This window comes from Penicillium concentricum, assembly GCF_028827145.1.
Source record: "Penicillium concentricum strain IBT 3081 chromosome Unknown utg000001l_segment0_segment0, whole genome shotgun sequence".
Classification (NCBI taxonomy): domain Eukaryota; kingdom Fungi; phylum Ascomycota; class Eurotiomycetes; order Eurotiales; family Aspergillaceae; genus Penicillium; species Penicillium concentricum.
This window is the reverse complement of record NW_026622754.1, coordinates 5,185,643-5,198,950: the sequence shown is the minus strand read 5'-3', so window position 1 is coordinate 5,198,950 and position 13,308 is coordinate 5,185,643. Positions and strand designations below refer to the sequence as shown.

Here is a 13,308-nt window from a genome sequence, read left to right as displayed (position 1 = left end):
GAACCAACTTGATTGCCATACGCGCCATGCATATCATGTCTATTGAAAGATGTGAACGGACCGAGCCGCAGGGTACAGGTACTTGAGGAGTTCCTGATGAGGGATATAGAAACCCCAAGGCCTATATTTTGTCTGGTCTCCCTCTATTTCTAATTTCTTGATCAGATATGTGAAAGTTATGGCTTCGAACTGGGTACTTCATCCTGAGAACAACCGATGGGTTCGGCCCATCTACAACCATTCTGATAGGCATCACTGGCTACATAAATAATGATTTAAAAACTGACCAAAACGAAAGAAGGATTTCTTTACGAGTGGGACTACCCGGGTGGCGCGTTAAGTGCGATGTCAGGTCAAGATTCAAGGTTAGTTGTTCATTCTTCCTATGTGGGAAGTCCAAGGAAGTAACGCGTTTAATAAAAGCGTTGCGCCGCGCCAACGAAGCACCTCCGGGTCCGCATTTTCCAAGCACGACGAGGCATACGGGCATCAGGCTCCATTCGTCCCAGGCCCAGGCCGCCATGCAAGTCGCCTAGATCATGTACAACGGCAGGGCCCGCTCGATTACGACCAAACATATCCCAATGATTAAACGGATTTCAATCACCAATCTCCAGCCACCGGATACCGGCAGCTCGCCAATCATCGCATGTATCCAGGTGCAGGTGCAGGAAGTGTAGCAAATAACAAAAGCAGTTCGCCTGGATGGAGCCCGGACATGCAATATGAGGTAGCACGAGAAAAAGCCGGTCGCAGAACCGGGCGTGAAAGCATATCCGACCGTAGCGAAGCCACCGCCTCATCAAAAAAGTGTTGCATCCATTCCCCGAGTCCACGTCGATGACCTGCAGGGATTGAGTCTCGGGGATCATCCAGCCTCACATATGGTGCTGCCCTATGGGGCCAGTAGTCACAGTCACCGCAATGACCCCATTCTGGGGGGTGCCCAACGAAAGTATGACAAGGAGGTGGTGTGTAATATATATTTTCCTTCTTCTTGGACTAATTGGCTGATTTTGACATGCAGCAAAAGTCATTGGAACCAGCATACGTGATCCCCAGCAGTAACGGCGGTCGGGAGACGCTGGATCCTCGTAAGCAATAGCCTGGGCACGCTTCGTGCATACCCGGACCAATAGACTGACGATAATTCACACCAGGCTACAAGAGGCAGAGCGATCCTCGGAGATTTTTCCGAGTTGGCAGGGTTTGTTCACCTATGAAATGTCATATTTAAGCCCCTACTGATGATTGATCGCGATCATCTAGGTCTTTTCCATGCTCTGGCATGAGAATGCAGGCTGGCATGGAACTGTACTCAGCAAGAAAGTCTCTCACTCATCATCAAGCCCTTTCACCAGGGGAAAGTATCAAGAGCCCATATACAGTAGCATCCGACGCATGATAGTGGTCAAAGAGCAGCGGGGCTGCTGCTGGTGTGTGTACGTGTGCACATTCGCATCCAACGTCAGTTGCATTGCAGCATACTAATCCACCATTCTAGGCCCATCACCACTTACAGTGGGCAAGGCGTGGCCAAAGCTGGGATCGACCGAAGCAAACATGTTGTCCTTCATATGCGAGGTGATAGACCTCGGATTGTGCAGGCCGAGCCCCGGATGGCCAAAGAGCCCCTGGAGGTTGACCCTGCCAGGCCTGATCAGAAGCAGGATTGCATGTCCCGGGTGAACTTTGGCAAAGTTTATACTGTTGAGCATAATGTCAAAGTTCTCCCCATTGGCAAGATTACGGAAGCGTAGGGTGAGGTTCCTAGAATACGCTCAGAGTGAGTTTGTCAAATAGGAATGGAGCACGCGAGGCACCGTGGAATTGATTTACACGAGAGCTCCCTCAGTCTCGGCCCACATGGCCTGTGTAGAGATGTGTGTCGGCGATTCATCGTTCATATCTAATTTATTTTTATCATTATTGTTTCCGCTCTTCTTGATTTTTTTAAGCAAAGCGCTAGGTGAGATGATGCACAACGTCTGTAGTTTTTGATTCATTAAATATCCGTTGTTATCATAAGCCCTTATTCTTCGGATTTCTTGACATTTTGATCCGATTTTGAAAAAGAAGGCCAACGTGATGACGGAAGCCGTCGGTTAGTTGGAGTGCGTACGACGAGGAATGTCATGGAATTATGTCTATGTAAGTAAATGTGCCAACGATTCAAACGCTGGAGAAAGGAAGATCATGACTGCACAATACGCGAGTTCTGCTGCCGCAGGTTTCGAAGTTCGTGGAGAGTTCATAGCTACTCATGGCGAGCTATAGGCTCATTTGACATATCGGGTCCTTACACTTTAGTGTTCAACTTAAGTTAATCTTCGCGTTGAGTCTTTTTTTAAGATCCTACCAGGAATGAGATATATACAGGATGGCCCGTGGACATAACCTGTCCTTGTCCTAGCAGCACAGTGCGTTGTATGCCTTCGTTGGCTTACTGCCATTCGCCGAACTTTTTCAAGCTGAGAGATATGTCAATGATATCTTATAAATTTGTTACACCATTGGCCTTTTTAGGCTCATTGATCATGAACCTTGCATTCATTGGTGGCAGTCCACCAAAAATCCTTGTTCAGAACTTGATCTATATCGACTAACTAGTAACTACTAAGATATGTTTCCGGTTGTGGGTACGAGGTCGCCAAAAAAGGTTTCTCTATAGGTATCCATAAATGACATTACAGGTCAGATATAAACAGGACTGTGATGCAGCAATAAGACCAGCGAAGCCTCAAAGACTCACAGACTCTCGTTTCATTTGTAGTTAGTTGTTCCGTAGTTAACTAGATATACGTAGTTTACGCCTGAGGCAGCAAATATTATGTCAACATAAAATCTTCCAATTCACCGCCCGCAATAATCTCACCGCCCGACAAGATTTCCCAAAAAAGTTTCAACTTCCGCAGATTCGATCAAGCAAATGCCTAGCACAATCACGATGAAACGCAAGTTGGACGCAAACGATGTCCCATCCCCCGATGCTGCTGGGGCTGAGGATCAAGAACTCGACTTTGAAGCCCTCAATCTCGATCCTCGATTGCGCCAGGCCCTGATCAAGGAAAAGTTCACCAAACCCACTCTTGTACAGTCGAAGGCGATTCCGCTTGCCCTCGAAGGAAAGGATATTCTTGGTGAGACGAGACTCTTGAATTGATGAACAAAGGACAGGTGCTAACAGAAATAGCCCGTGCGAAAACTGGGTCTGGCAAAACCGCCGCCTATGTGCTCCCAATCTTGCAAGCCATCCTCCAGCAGAAGACAGTTCGTTCCATCTTTCCCCCTCTCCATGGATACTTCGTATAGAACGTAGCCTAACTGTCTACAAACAGGCCGATCCCTCATCAAAAGCCACAACCGCTCTTATCCTTGTCCCCACCCGCGAGCTTGCAGAACAGGTCCAGAAAGTGATTACCTCTTTTGCCAGCTTCTGTGGAAAGGATATTCGGTCAGTCAACCTAACACAGAAGGTGTCTGACGAAGTCCAACGTTCGATACTTGCCGATTTCCCGGATATCGTTGTGTCGACGCCTACCCGAGTTTACAGCAACGTTAACAACTCCGCTTTGTCGCTCGATAAAATCACCCATTTGGTTATCGATGAGGCGGATCTGGTCTTGTCATACGGATATGATGAGGAGATCAATGCTCTCTCCAAGGCCATTCCCCGAGGAGCGCAGACATTCTTGATGAGTGCTACTCTCACCTCGGAAGTGGATACATTGAAGGACTTGTACTGCCGGAACCCTGTGATTCTTAAGCTCGAGGAGAAGGAAGAGAAGGGTGCTGGTGTCAGCCAGTTTGTCGTCCGGTAAGACAATATGCCACAGCCGCTATCTTAGCAGTTGCTAACTCAACTCCCAACAGATGCGCGGAAGACGAGAAATTCCTCCTCACCTACGTTATCTTCAAGCTGCAGCTCATCAAGGGCAAGGTCATCATTTTCGTAGCAGATGTGGACCGATGCTACCGTGTGAAGCTTTTCCTCGAACAGTTCGGCCTCAAGAGCTGTGTCCTCAACTCAGAACTGCCCATCAACTCGCGGATCCACGTTGTTGAGGAATTCAATAAGGGTGTCTACGATATCATTGTTGCAGCCGACGAGCAAGCAGTATTGGGAGTGACCAAATCGAAGAAGTCACCCGAGCCCAAGGAGGCAACCGAAGAGGAAGGAAAGGACGAGGAAGCAAAGGAAGAGATGGGAAGCAGTGAGGATGAGGAGGCAGTGGATGAAGGCGGAAAGGGAAAGAAGCCGCAAACCAAGAAGCGCCGCAAGATGACCAGCAAAGAGAAGGACTACAGCATTGCGCGCGGTATCGATTTCCAAAATGTCGCCTGCGTTCTCAACTTCGACCTCCCCACCAGCTCCAAATCCTACACCCACCGCATCGGACGTACCGGCCGCGCTGGTAAAGCAGGAATGGCTCTCTCCTTCGTTATCCCCACCGAGCAGCACGGAAAGCACCGACCCACCTCAATCCCCAGCACAAAGAACGACGAAGCCTTGCTCGCCAAGATCATCAAGCGGCAAACCAAGCTCGGCCACGAAGTCAAGCCCTACCACTTTGAGATGACGCAAGTCGACGCCTTCCGTTACCGTATGACAGATGCCCTGCGCTCCGTGACCAGACTCGCAGTGCAAGAAGCACGAGGACGCGAGATTCGCCAGGAACTGATCAAGAGTGAAAAGCTCAAGCGCCATTTCGAGGAAAACCCCGAAGAATTGCGGCAGCTTCGCCACGACGGCGAGCTGCGCGCTGCGCGTGTCCAGGCGCATCTCAAGCATGTTCCTGATTACCTGATGCCTGCCAAGGGACGCAAGGGTCTCTCGAAGGAGGGTGCTGGGTATGTTGGGTTCACAAAGACGAAGCAGAATCGCATCCGCAAGGCGAGAGATCGCAACCGTGCTCGTGGAAAGTCTGGTGGGAAGGTTGACCCCCTGAAGACGTTTAATCGTTCGAAGAAATAGTGACATAGTTTAAAATCTGCGGGCGTTTTGTCCGGATACCATTGTATAGTCAGACATGAATAAAATAGTTCCAATTTGCATTTCTGATTACATGCGTATGATTGGGGTTTTTTGGTTCAGTGGTGTACATTGTACATGTTACATTGCACACATAGCCATTGCGCACATAGCAGACTTTCATAAATAAACTGATAATTCCTGCCCATCCGGCAATCTAATTATCTCAGGTTCAACGTCTTGAAGCCCTAACCCGAGCTCGATTTCGAGCCATTTCCTTCCCCTCCTCATCTGCCGAATGTGCCTCAGTACATGACGCGCATTTTCCAGGTGGGTTGCATGGATAGAAGAATCCGACGAGTGTGTTTGCGGGGCAGGGATTTCGTGGGGCGGCACGTGAGACGAGCTGTGAGATTTTGTCAAATCCAGAAAGCCAGGGCCGATCCCAAGCCATTCGACATCTCTCCAAGATCCGTTCCACTCTGGGCCAACAGTATCAGGGCTCTGTGGAAAGCCATCTGGGTCTTTTCCAACCCATTTCAAGGCTGGTAGCCATTCGCCGCAGCCCTCGAGGTCTAACCATTTCAGACAGTAGGTCGAACGGGATAACTGACGGAGGATACTCGCAGCTTCGGCCCAGTTGTCGTCAAAGGCATCCGGGGTCAAGAAGCGGGCCACTGGGCCGCGAATGCGAGTAGTAGCAGCGCGTGGATGCCTGCACGGTATAGGCCAGTGGGCAAGCGATAGATGAGTGAGGGTTGGCAAATGTGCTAGTAGGTTGAGAAGAGTGGTCCAACTTGCAGCATTAGGTGTCGGGTGTGCCAGGGATAGGGCACGTAGTTCGGGGAAGCGAAGGGTCTGGGTAATAGCCTTGGGTATGGACGGATCTGGAACACGATCAAGCATAGCATCTGCTCTGCCGTTGTGAACATATTCATCCCATGAAGTTGGGACATCCTCCCCTATTTCATGGCCTAAGACGCCCACGGCTGGATCTGGGGAGAGGATCATCTCGTTTGTGAGCTGCCTCAAAGTTATCCAGTTTCCTAGAGCATTTCCCAGATCCAACCGCGCGATTTTGGAGTCCGCATCAGCAACTCTCGACTCGTTGAAATCAGGGTTCTCCTCGCCAATTAGATCCTGATCCTGCCGGGTCAAAAAGAGCGGTCTCAGCCCCTTCATGTGCCCTCCGAGAGGTGAGCCTCTTGCGTAGACAGCAACATAACTCAAAAGCGATTCCTTGATATGATTTGGAAGATGAGACAGAAAAGGCCCATCGTATTCAACATGCCAACTCCAGTTCAAAGCCATGGATTTCAGCATCAGGTGTACCAGGCTCCTCTGGTCCGGAAATCGCGGCCCGTGAAGGCGGGTTAGCCGGTGTATTTCCTCTTCCAAGGCTCCCGGCATCCAGTTCTGCAATCCCTGGTCTCCCACCAAGTCCATATTTCCAGAGAGCCAACTCGCAGGCGCTGGAGGCCCAACAGTTGGTCGAGATGGACGAACCCCGAATATCGTGCGACGAGCGCCGGGGCGAGGTCGCGGCGGCGGAGTTGCAGGGAGTTCGAGTACATCCCGAAGGGAAGGGTGAACTGAACGGGGAGTAACAAATGAGCGCTGCGGACGTTGAGAGCCTGATGGATCATCCTCAGAAGCGCTAGGCGTCTGTGTACGGCGGAGGTGACTGATCAAGTCGTTGACTGACGTCGCTGACGCTGAGCCCTGGACCCCAGACCCGCCATGATGACGAGTCCCGGATAGCGCAAGGCTGTGATGTGCTGAGTTGGCCGGCTTTGCGTGAAACCGCTGGCGCTTTTTGGGCATCGGTTGAGCTGCGGATTTGACCAAGTGAAGTGCCCAGGTGCTCTCCCCCGGGGCCGGCAACATGTCCCGCCTTTATCGCTTATCGCCCCCACATTAATCGAGTTACCGCCCTGGTACTGCCAGGGAGCCACCGCTTTCCAAGGTTGCCTTTTATAGCGGAGGCTGGCGTTTAGGGCTGAAAAAAAGTCGTAAATAACAAAAAGGAAGACTGACGGAAAGTGATCCAATGCTCATATCTCACTTTTGCTCATAATCAAATCTATAAAATGTTATACAATCTATGCACAGGGGCTCAGATATCCCGAACCCAGGAATCGTCCTTCATATGGCCCTCACGCTTGGGACCCTCCTCCAGCCAGGTATCCACCAAGCCCTCCTTCGGGTCTTCATCGGGCAATCCGCGTGATCGGCGAACGTCCAAGACAAGGTTCCTAATCTTCAAGGTCACCTCTTTGCGCAGCTCGACAGCTTCTTTGTCATTCAACAGCTCATCACTTAGCACCCCCAGGGGCATATCTCGGGAATCGGGATAACTCTTCTCGACCCTGGCTTTCAACTTTTGCCACCGAGATCTCATTTCCCCAAATACGAGATCCGAGTCGACCTTGGAGCCAAAGGTAACGCTAACATTTTTGCCAGGCCGAGGAAGGAATCGCGGGAATTCCCGACTCTCGTGCATGACATCGTCGAAGCCTTCAATCCACATCGGAACAACATCAGGACACTCTTTGGGCTCTAAGATGAGCCGTGCGATTCCCCACTTGAAATAGCGCATGGTCTTTCGCGGCGACTGGTGAATCTTGCCTTCGGGGAAGATATGGACCCACGAATTCGAGTTGCAGGAGTATGCGGTAGGTGCCAGGTGCGAGTCCTTGCCATCGGTTGTGTAGGCAACTTGCAGGTCGGAGAAAGGATCGACACAAACATTGTGCCAGCTCCAGCGCTGACGTTCAGGCACGGCGCGATGGTGGTCAACGGGGAAAGGGCCCTTCGATAACAAGCGAATAGCCTCGGTCATAGCGGGTTGAGCTAGACCACCGAATGCAGAATGCGCGGAGCGGTGAGTGGGCAGCACCTGTCCCATAGTGAAGAAGAGCGACAGTGGTCTGCGAGTACAGTCAGTAAAACAATCCATAGAAGCATTCGGGTGAACTTGTAGATATGTACCTTGTCTGGTAACAAATATCGTAGCTTCCAAAAGACCACCGCTTATTCCAAAATCGTGGAGGCAAAATGCCCCATAGTAATGGGTCATCCATTCTGGTATTCCGGCGCAATGTCAGCCATCTTCACATTTGGAGTATGGATTGTCTCGATCCGAGGCTGTTAGAGGCACGTACACGCTGATATGATTGGACACTATTTTCAAATAGATCAATTAGCAACTGCATTGGTCTAATGAACCTTTTGTTGTGCCCCGGCATACCTGTAATCAATCCTCGTGTCCGTTGCGAAACGTCATGTCGAGAGTCTAACAGTTCCGTAAATGCTTCTTTCCCGTGGCATTCCGCATGACAGAAAGCCGAAAGGAAACCGCGACACAGGCCCGCCACTCCCCATATTGTTGTATTGGATAAAGCCCTCCAAGGGAGGGACGGGGCCTCGGCAGTTGCGCTCGAGTCCATGATGGATGGTGTAAAGCTGCTATACGCAATCCATGAACAAAAAAAGCTTCGCGCAAGCTAATAATAGCTTGGAAAGGAGTATGTTCTCCGAAGAGCAGATGTAATTGACTCAAGTGTAGTTGTAGAAAAATATCGCGTCCCTAGAAATCGACAGATTCCCGAAATCACATGATTTTGGTTGGGGTAACCATTCACAGTAAATCAACATAGGCCAGTATGACCTTTTTTCTTCGATAATATGAACTAGTCGAAATTTACTATGAACAATTAAGCCTGCTGTCGAAGTCATAATAACTTCCCAATCTTCCTATGCCAACTATATCACTTAGTAAATGATCCATTCTATCAGTAACTTTTTATACATCCAATGCACGGACCAGCTACACCTCCCGACTCCGAGCACGATTTTCTCCCGGCTACACCCTGACAGCACCACCAACCAACAATGTTCAAATCAACCCAAGCACTATTTGGCGGTCTTCTCTGGTGCGTATCTGGACCTTCGACCAAAGTCCCACTTATTTGAACCCAGGCTAACCTTCCTTCCCGACTAATAGGAAGACCCCGTGGCGTCTCTCCTCCCCTCAGAAGGCGCGACAGCGCAAGCGCCTGCGCTCCGTGGACCGGGTCGTCGACACCGTCAGCGCCGCACTCGAGCGCAATGGTCAGACCTCCAAGGCTGTGACTCGGTGGTTCGCAGAGATGCCGCGCGAGGAGGAAATGCTGCCCAAGGACAAGTACACTCTCTTCGATAAGAAAGAGAAGAGCTACCGGAAGAGCATCCACAGTATGTTCTCGTCCCACTTCTACTTCACGTGTTTACACCAAAATTGGTATTCCTCACTGTGTGGATTGGCTGAGCTAACCACTCTCTTTACCTTCAGAGCTGCCCAAGTGGACTCGTGTCAGCCAACGTGTCAACCCTCCCGGTTTCTAAACGGATTTTTCTCCCCCGCACATGTACTATACATCCGAAACTCGACTCTGGCGGGGGACTTGTCAGAGCGAAAAACAACATATGGACAACCGGAGTTTTGGCTTTTTGGAATTTGCAGCGCGGCCACTCTGAAGAGGATGGTGGCTTACAATGTTCCATGATTACCCCAGCGCTTAGATCAGGCTTTCAATTCAAATGCATTTTGGCAAGGATATCTCTATTTGTTCGATTCCGGGATTCCCGGGGTATACTAATGATATAGATACAGCGACAGACATGGTGGTAGTGAGCGTATGGCACCAGAAGTTATGGATATTTTGAATGCGTTTGGAATGAGTGCGGGATGTGAAAATTGATTGGCTTACAGGTAAGGCAGGGCAAAATGAACACAAGGGACTGTGAAAGGCGACTGGTTCGAGAATAATCATGAGACAAGGAGGTTTGGGGCTCTTCTATCCCCGAGACCATAGCTTGGGATCAATTTTCCGGATGCAGTACGATAACACTTGTTGACTTGAGCTGCCACTTCCCTGATCCTCCCCCGATTGACTCGGCCTTCGTGGAGGGCTTTGTGTACACGATAACCCCGGCGGACTTGCTGCCAATCATCAAGCGTCTCTTGCCAGCCTGCCCCTCCTTCATACCAGGCATTTTTCTGCGCAGTGGACATCTCAAAGCCTTGAGGCGGTTTCGGCAAAGCCCAGCAGCCTGGATCGATATGGCCATCTGGCGGGTCCTCGACCGATTCATCATACAGTGTAATAGTGCGAATGGCGTCTCGGATACCAGATACCTTCCGCTGCTTATTCACAGCGGCCCGCCAGGAGTCTATACGAGGAGTCTGCGCAAGTTTCCGTTTGGATACAGGGTATTTTGGTCTGGGACTGAAAACCGGCTCTGGATAAGGAACGTTGAATCGTGGGTCTCCCCACAACCGACGTGCATCAGTGGAAACTCTGGACACGGGATCGTAAACGAGCCATGTTTCTCTATTCAGCCAGTGGTTGGCTAGCAAGGCAAAATGGTATGGTTTTTGCCCTGGAGTGAATTCATTAAAGAGCCATAACAGTTTTCGATCCAGCCTCTCCATCATTCTGACCTCCCAATCACTCAACTCGTCGATGGCGCCTCCTGCTTTGGGCTGAATTTGATCTGCGGAGCATCGAGTGACTTGTTTTTCCGGCCTTTTCCCTTCACAGCGAGAGAGGGTAGGATGTTTTGGGTCACACGTAAATCGCCATTCATCAGGCAATGCTGGCCTCACTTTCGAATTGATCGCATTGCCTTGGAAATGGCATCTTGCTGGGGCCGAATTCCATTGGGTGGGTTTGGTAAATGTCTGCTGTTCGTTTGAGAACAAAACCTGGTTTCCAATGAGGAGTCTAGAAGTGAACGATGTTCTATCTTCCGAGATACGCAAGCACCCTTCAGTGCTATTTCGCTGTCTCTTGAGGCGACCACGAAGAGATGAGCTCGGATCCGAGACATAGCTGACCAATAATTCGGTCCTTGGTGTCCCTGGAGGGCCAGATGAATCCCCTATGTTGTCAAATACTGCCCCTTTTGGCCCCATCTGCATTCGTGCTGACCATCCACGGTATCTGCGGTAATTACCATGTCGATGGAGCAGTTTAGGTTTTTTTGTGTCCATCGGGCCACTCGGCTCCGCTATTTCATATTGAAAACCCTCATGTCGCACGATAGATTCGATTTGACATGAGATATCTTGGGACCCGTCATCACGCGACCATGGGATCGATCCTCGCATTTGGTAGCATTGGTTCTGTCGAGACGGTAATGATTGGATCTGGTGGAACGGCACCGGTTCGCGAGTAGCTGGCCTTGCTGCATTCTTGCGAGAATTGAACCAGGGTTGGTGATCCGAACTGCCATCATTTGCCTGTAGTGGGTCCCTGAGAAGTTCCTCTTGAATTGAACGAGTGATAACTGGTGGGGTATTTATCAACCTGGATCGCCGAGGGAGGCTTGATTCCGATCTGTCCCAATGCGCCTGCGCCCGCCGCACAGAGCCCGTCGCTGGAACAGGTTGTGGCATTGGGGTGCTGTCCTTCAAAGCTCCATGAGACCTGGGTCGCGAACAAGGATTCCAGATTTCATCGGCAGTCGGAGAATTATCATAGCTCTTGAGGCAATCTGGTATCCAACAAAATCCTTTCCGTCCTTGATGATGCTTTTGCTTTTCCACATCGCCAGGATCCCACCAAATCCAACTATAGTCGTCTGGTGTCGATTTCCACACCATTGATTTCCAAATTCGAGCCAAGAAGTCATGAATTGCCCTTTTATTCCTCTCATGTGTCGGCCACGCGACCCAGCCATACCATGTACGTACGTATCGGGTGTTGGTTTTTTTGCCTGCTCTCAATACCTTGTTTCGATTGAATCGCCTGATGAACCGCCCAAACTTCCAAAACAAGACTGCGATTATGAATATTCCGACAGTTCCAACAAATAACTCAACGAATACCGTGGGGTCAATTGACTTATGAACTTTGACTGCGGTGTTTGGGGGTCGTTTTGGGGGACGTGGGATACCAGGAACTAGAGAGTGGCTCTGTCGAGTGCCCAGTGGTGCCATTTAATGGAAGTCTGGATACACTCTCCAGAAATTTGTAAGGATATAGAACATAATTCGTCGTCAAGACTGTCGGCTCGCATTGTGCAAATGAGAGAGAGGTTGGAGGGATGAGGAAGCAGCAAGTCACGCACAGAACTTTCCTACCATTTTTTACTCCGATGTTTTCTCTATACATTCATCATAGCGATATTTCCTCAAAGTATTTACTCTGATGAATACAATGGCAAACACTATATAGCTGTCGCGGAATAATCTACAATACTCGAGATTCCACGTCTATCTACATCGAGCTATTTGCGGTTCATCCAAGCGACCCCCATCAAGGACGAGCAAGAGGGTTGGTATTTACTATTGAACGGGAGACGCACCGTCAAGGCCAGGCCCTTGGATTTACATTGATATCGCCACCCAGATCGGTCGCGCTGGTTGAATGATACTCAGTACATCGTAGCTCTCCTCCCCAATAATTGCCGTTCAAAGCATTCTCGTGCAGTCGGTCACTCTCATACTCATACGTGGAATTATATATAACAAGCTTTCTTGGACTATTCCTAGGCAGTTCAACTTCATTATTTTAGGGGCTGTGAACAAGCATTGGCACAAATCGTCCCTCGTCTTAACAACCAACAACCAACGCAGTCAGTTTTGCAAGGATCGAATCAGATCACGGGTTTCTCGGCTTGCTTTTAATCATGTTGAATCATGTGAGTCCGGTGCTGTTAGCTCTCAAACGGTGCTTGAATGATAAAAAGATCACTGACACCTAGATGCATATTTGTGTGGGGTGCCAAAGGCTACAGAATATGTTCCCATCGTCTCATGCTGTTATCAAGGCGTCTAGCTCATTATACTCGACTTCTGCTCGGGGCTGAGACAGGCATTCGAATGGAATTCCAGAGTTGACATAGATTACAATGTAGTGAGTGGCTGCTCTCTTCTGAAGACTCCCCTAAATCAGTCACGAAGAAGGTCGCTGTTCGAATCACAATGTTCCACAAGCTGGGACTCCAGCCTGTTTATCTCCGTGTATTATCCTCTACCTGTGGGAGGCGTCACCTGGGAGGTAGTTCACTGATGATTACATATGTAGATAGCCATAGTGGATACATATCTACCACTTTCATGCATACATAGTTCGTCATGTGAAGTCCTCGGCTACGAACTTTCACCTCTTTGCCGGCTCGTGTGAATTCAAAAGGTCTTTAGACGTTCCAGGCTCTCTTTGAGTGGCAAAATACCATAGCAGTGACGCTAACAAATCCCAAAATTCAGTGCGAACTCTTGGAGATCGGCAAAATCTTGGATTGGATCTCAGATGAACTCATGAACCTTAGAAATGAACGGCGATCGA

At 49.7% G+C, this 13,308-nt stretch overlaps 7 protein-coding genes across 7 annotated transcripts; 4 read left to right on the top strand and 3 right to left on the bottom strand.

The window, feature by feature from the left end:
- Positions 1-345: 345 nt before the first annotated feature.
- N7517_001977 (uncharacterized protein) lies at positions 346-592 on the top strand (the record flags this gene model as incomplete). Its single annotated transcript, XM_056719707.1, has 2 exons — positions 346-365; positions 424-592. 2 exons carry the CDS (start codon positions 346-348, stop codon positions 590-592), a joined length of 189 nt encoding a protein of 62 aa, XP_056583842.1.
- A 133-nt stretch (positions 593-725) lies between these two features.
- N7517_001976 (uncharacterized protein) lies at positions 726-1,760 on the top strand (the record flags this gene model as incomplete). The annotated part of the gene is made up of 6 exons (XM_056719706.1): positions 726-730; positions 812-971; positions 1,028-1,094; positions 1,161-1,207; positions 1,270-1,436; positions 1,505-1,760. The coding sequence occupies 6 exons, from the start codon at positions 726-728 to the stop codon at positions 1,758-1,760; spliced, it is 702 nt and encodes a 233-aa protein (XP_056583841.1).
- Positions 1,761-2,929: 1,169 nt separating this feature from the next.
- Positions 2,930-4,975, top strand: dbp9 (ATP-dependent DNA/RNA helicase; the record flags this gene model as incomplete). Its single annotated transcript, XM_056719705.1, has 4 exons — positions 2,930-3,140; positions 3,194-3,270; positions 3,339-3,817; positions 3,874-4,975. The coding sequence occupies 4 exons, from the start codon at positions 2,930-2,932 to the stop codon at positions 4,973-4,975; spliced, it is 1,869 nt and encodes a 622-aa protein (XP_056583840.1).
- Positions 4,976-5,152: 177 nt separating this feature from the next.
- Positions 5,153-6,796, bottom strand: N7517_001974 (uncharacterized protein; the record flags this gene model as incomplete). Its single annotated transcript, XM_056719704.1, has 1 exon — positions 5,153-6,796. The coding sequence occupies one exon, from the start codon at positions 6,794-6,796 to the stop codon at positions 5,153-5,155; it is 1,644 nt and encodes a 547-aa protein (XP_056583839.1).
- Positions 6,797-7,088: 292 nt separating this feature from the next.
- N7517_001973 (tafazzin) lies at positions 7,089-8,421 on the bottom strand (the record flags this gene model as incomplete). The annotated part of the gene is made up of 3 exons (XM_056719703.1): positions 7,089-7,902; positions 8,137-8,155; positions 8,223-8,421. The coding sequence occupies 3 exons, from the start codon at positions 8,419-8,421 to the stop codon at positions 7,089-7,091; spliced, it is 1,032 nt and encodes a 343-aa protein (XP_056583838.1).
- A 445-nt stretch (positions 8,422-8,866) lies between these two features.
- Positions 8,867-9,582, top strand: N7517_001972 (mitochondrial 54S ribosomal protein mL60; the record flags this gene model as incomplete). The annotated part of the gene is made up of 3 exons (XM_056719702.1): positions 8,867-8,907; positions 8,979-9,208; positions 9,306-9,582. The coding sequence occupies 3 exons, from the start codon at positions 8,867-8,869 to the stop codon at positions 9,356-9,358; spliced, it is 324 nt and encodes a 107-aa protein (XP_056583837.1). The 3' UTR covers positions 9,359-9,582.
- Positions 9,583-9,782: 200 nt separating this feature from the next.
- On the bottom strand, positions 9,783-11,621 carry N7517_001971 (uncharacterized protein; the record flags this gene model as incomplete). The annotated part of the gene is made up of 1 exon (XM_056719701.1): positions 9,783-11,621. The coding sequence occupies one exon, from the start codon at positions 11,619-11,621 to the stop codon at positions 9,783-9,785; it is 1,839 nt and encodes a 612-aa protein (XP_056583836.1).
- Positions 11,622-13,308: the final 1,687 nt, after the last annotated feature.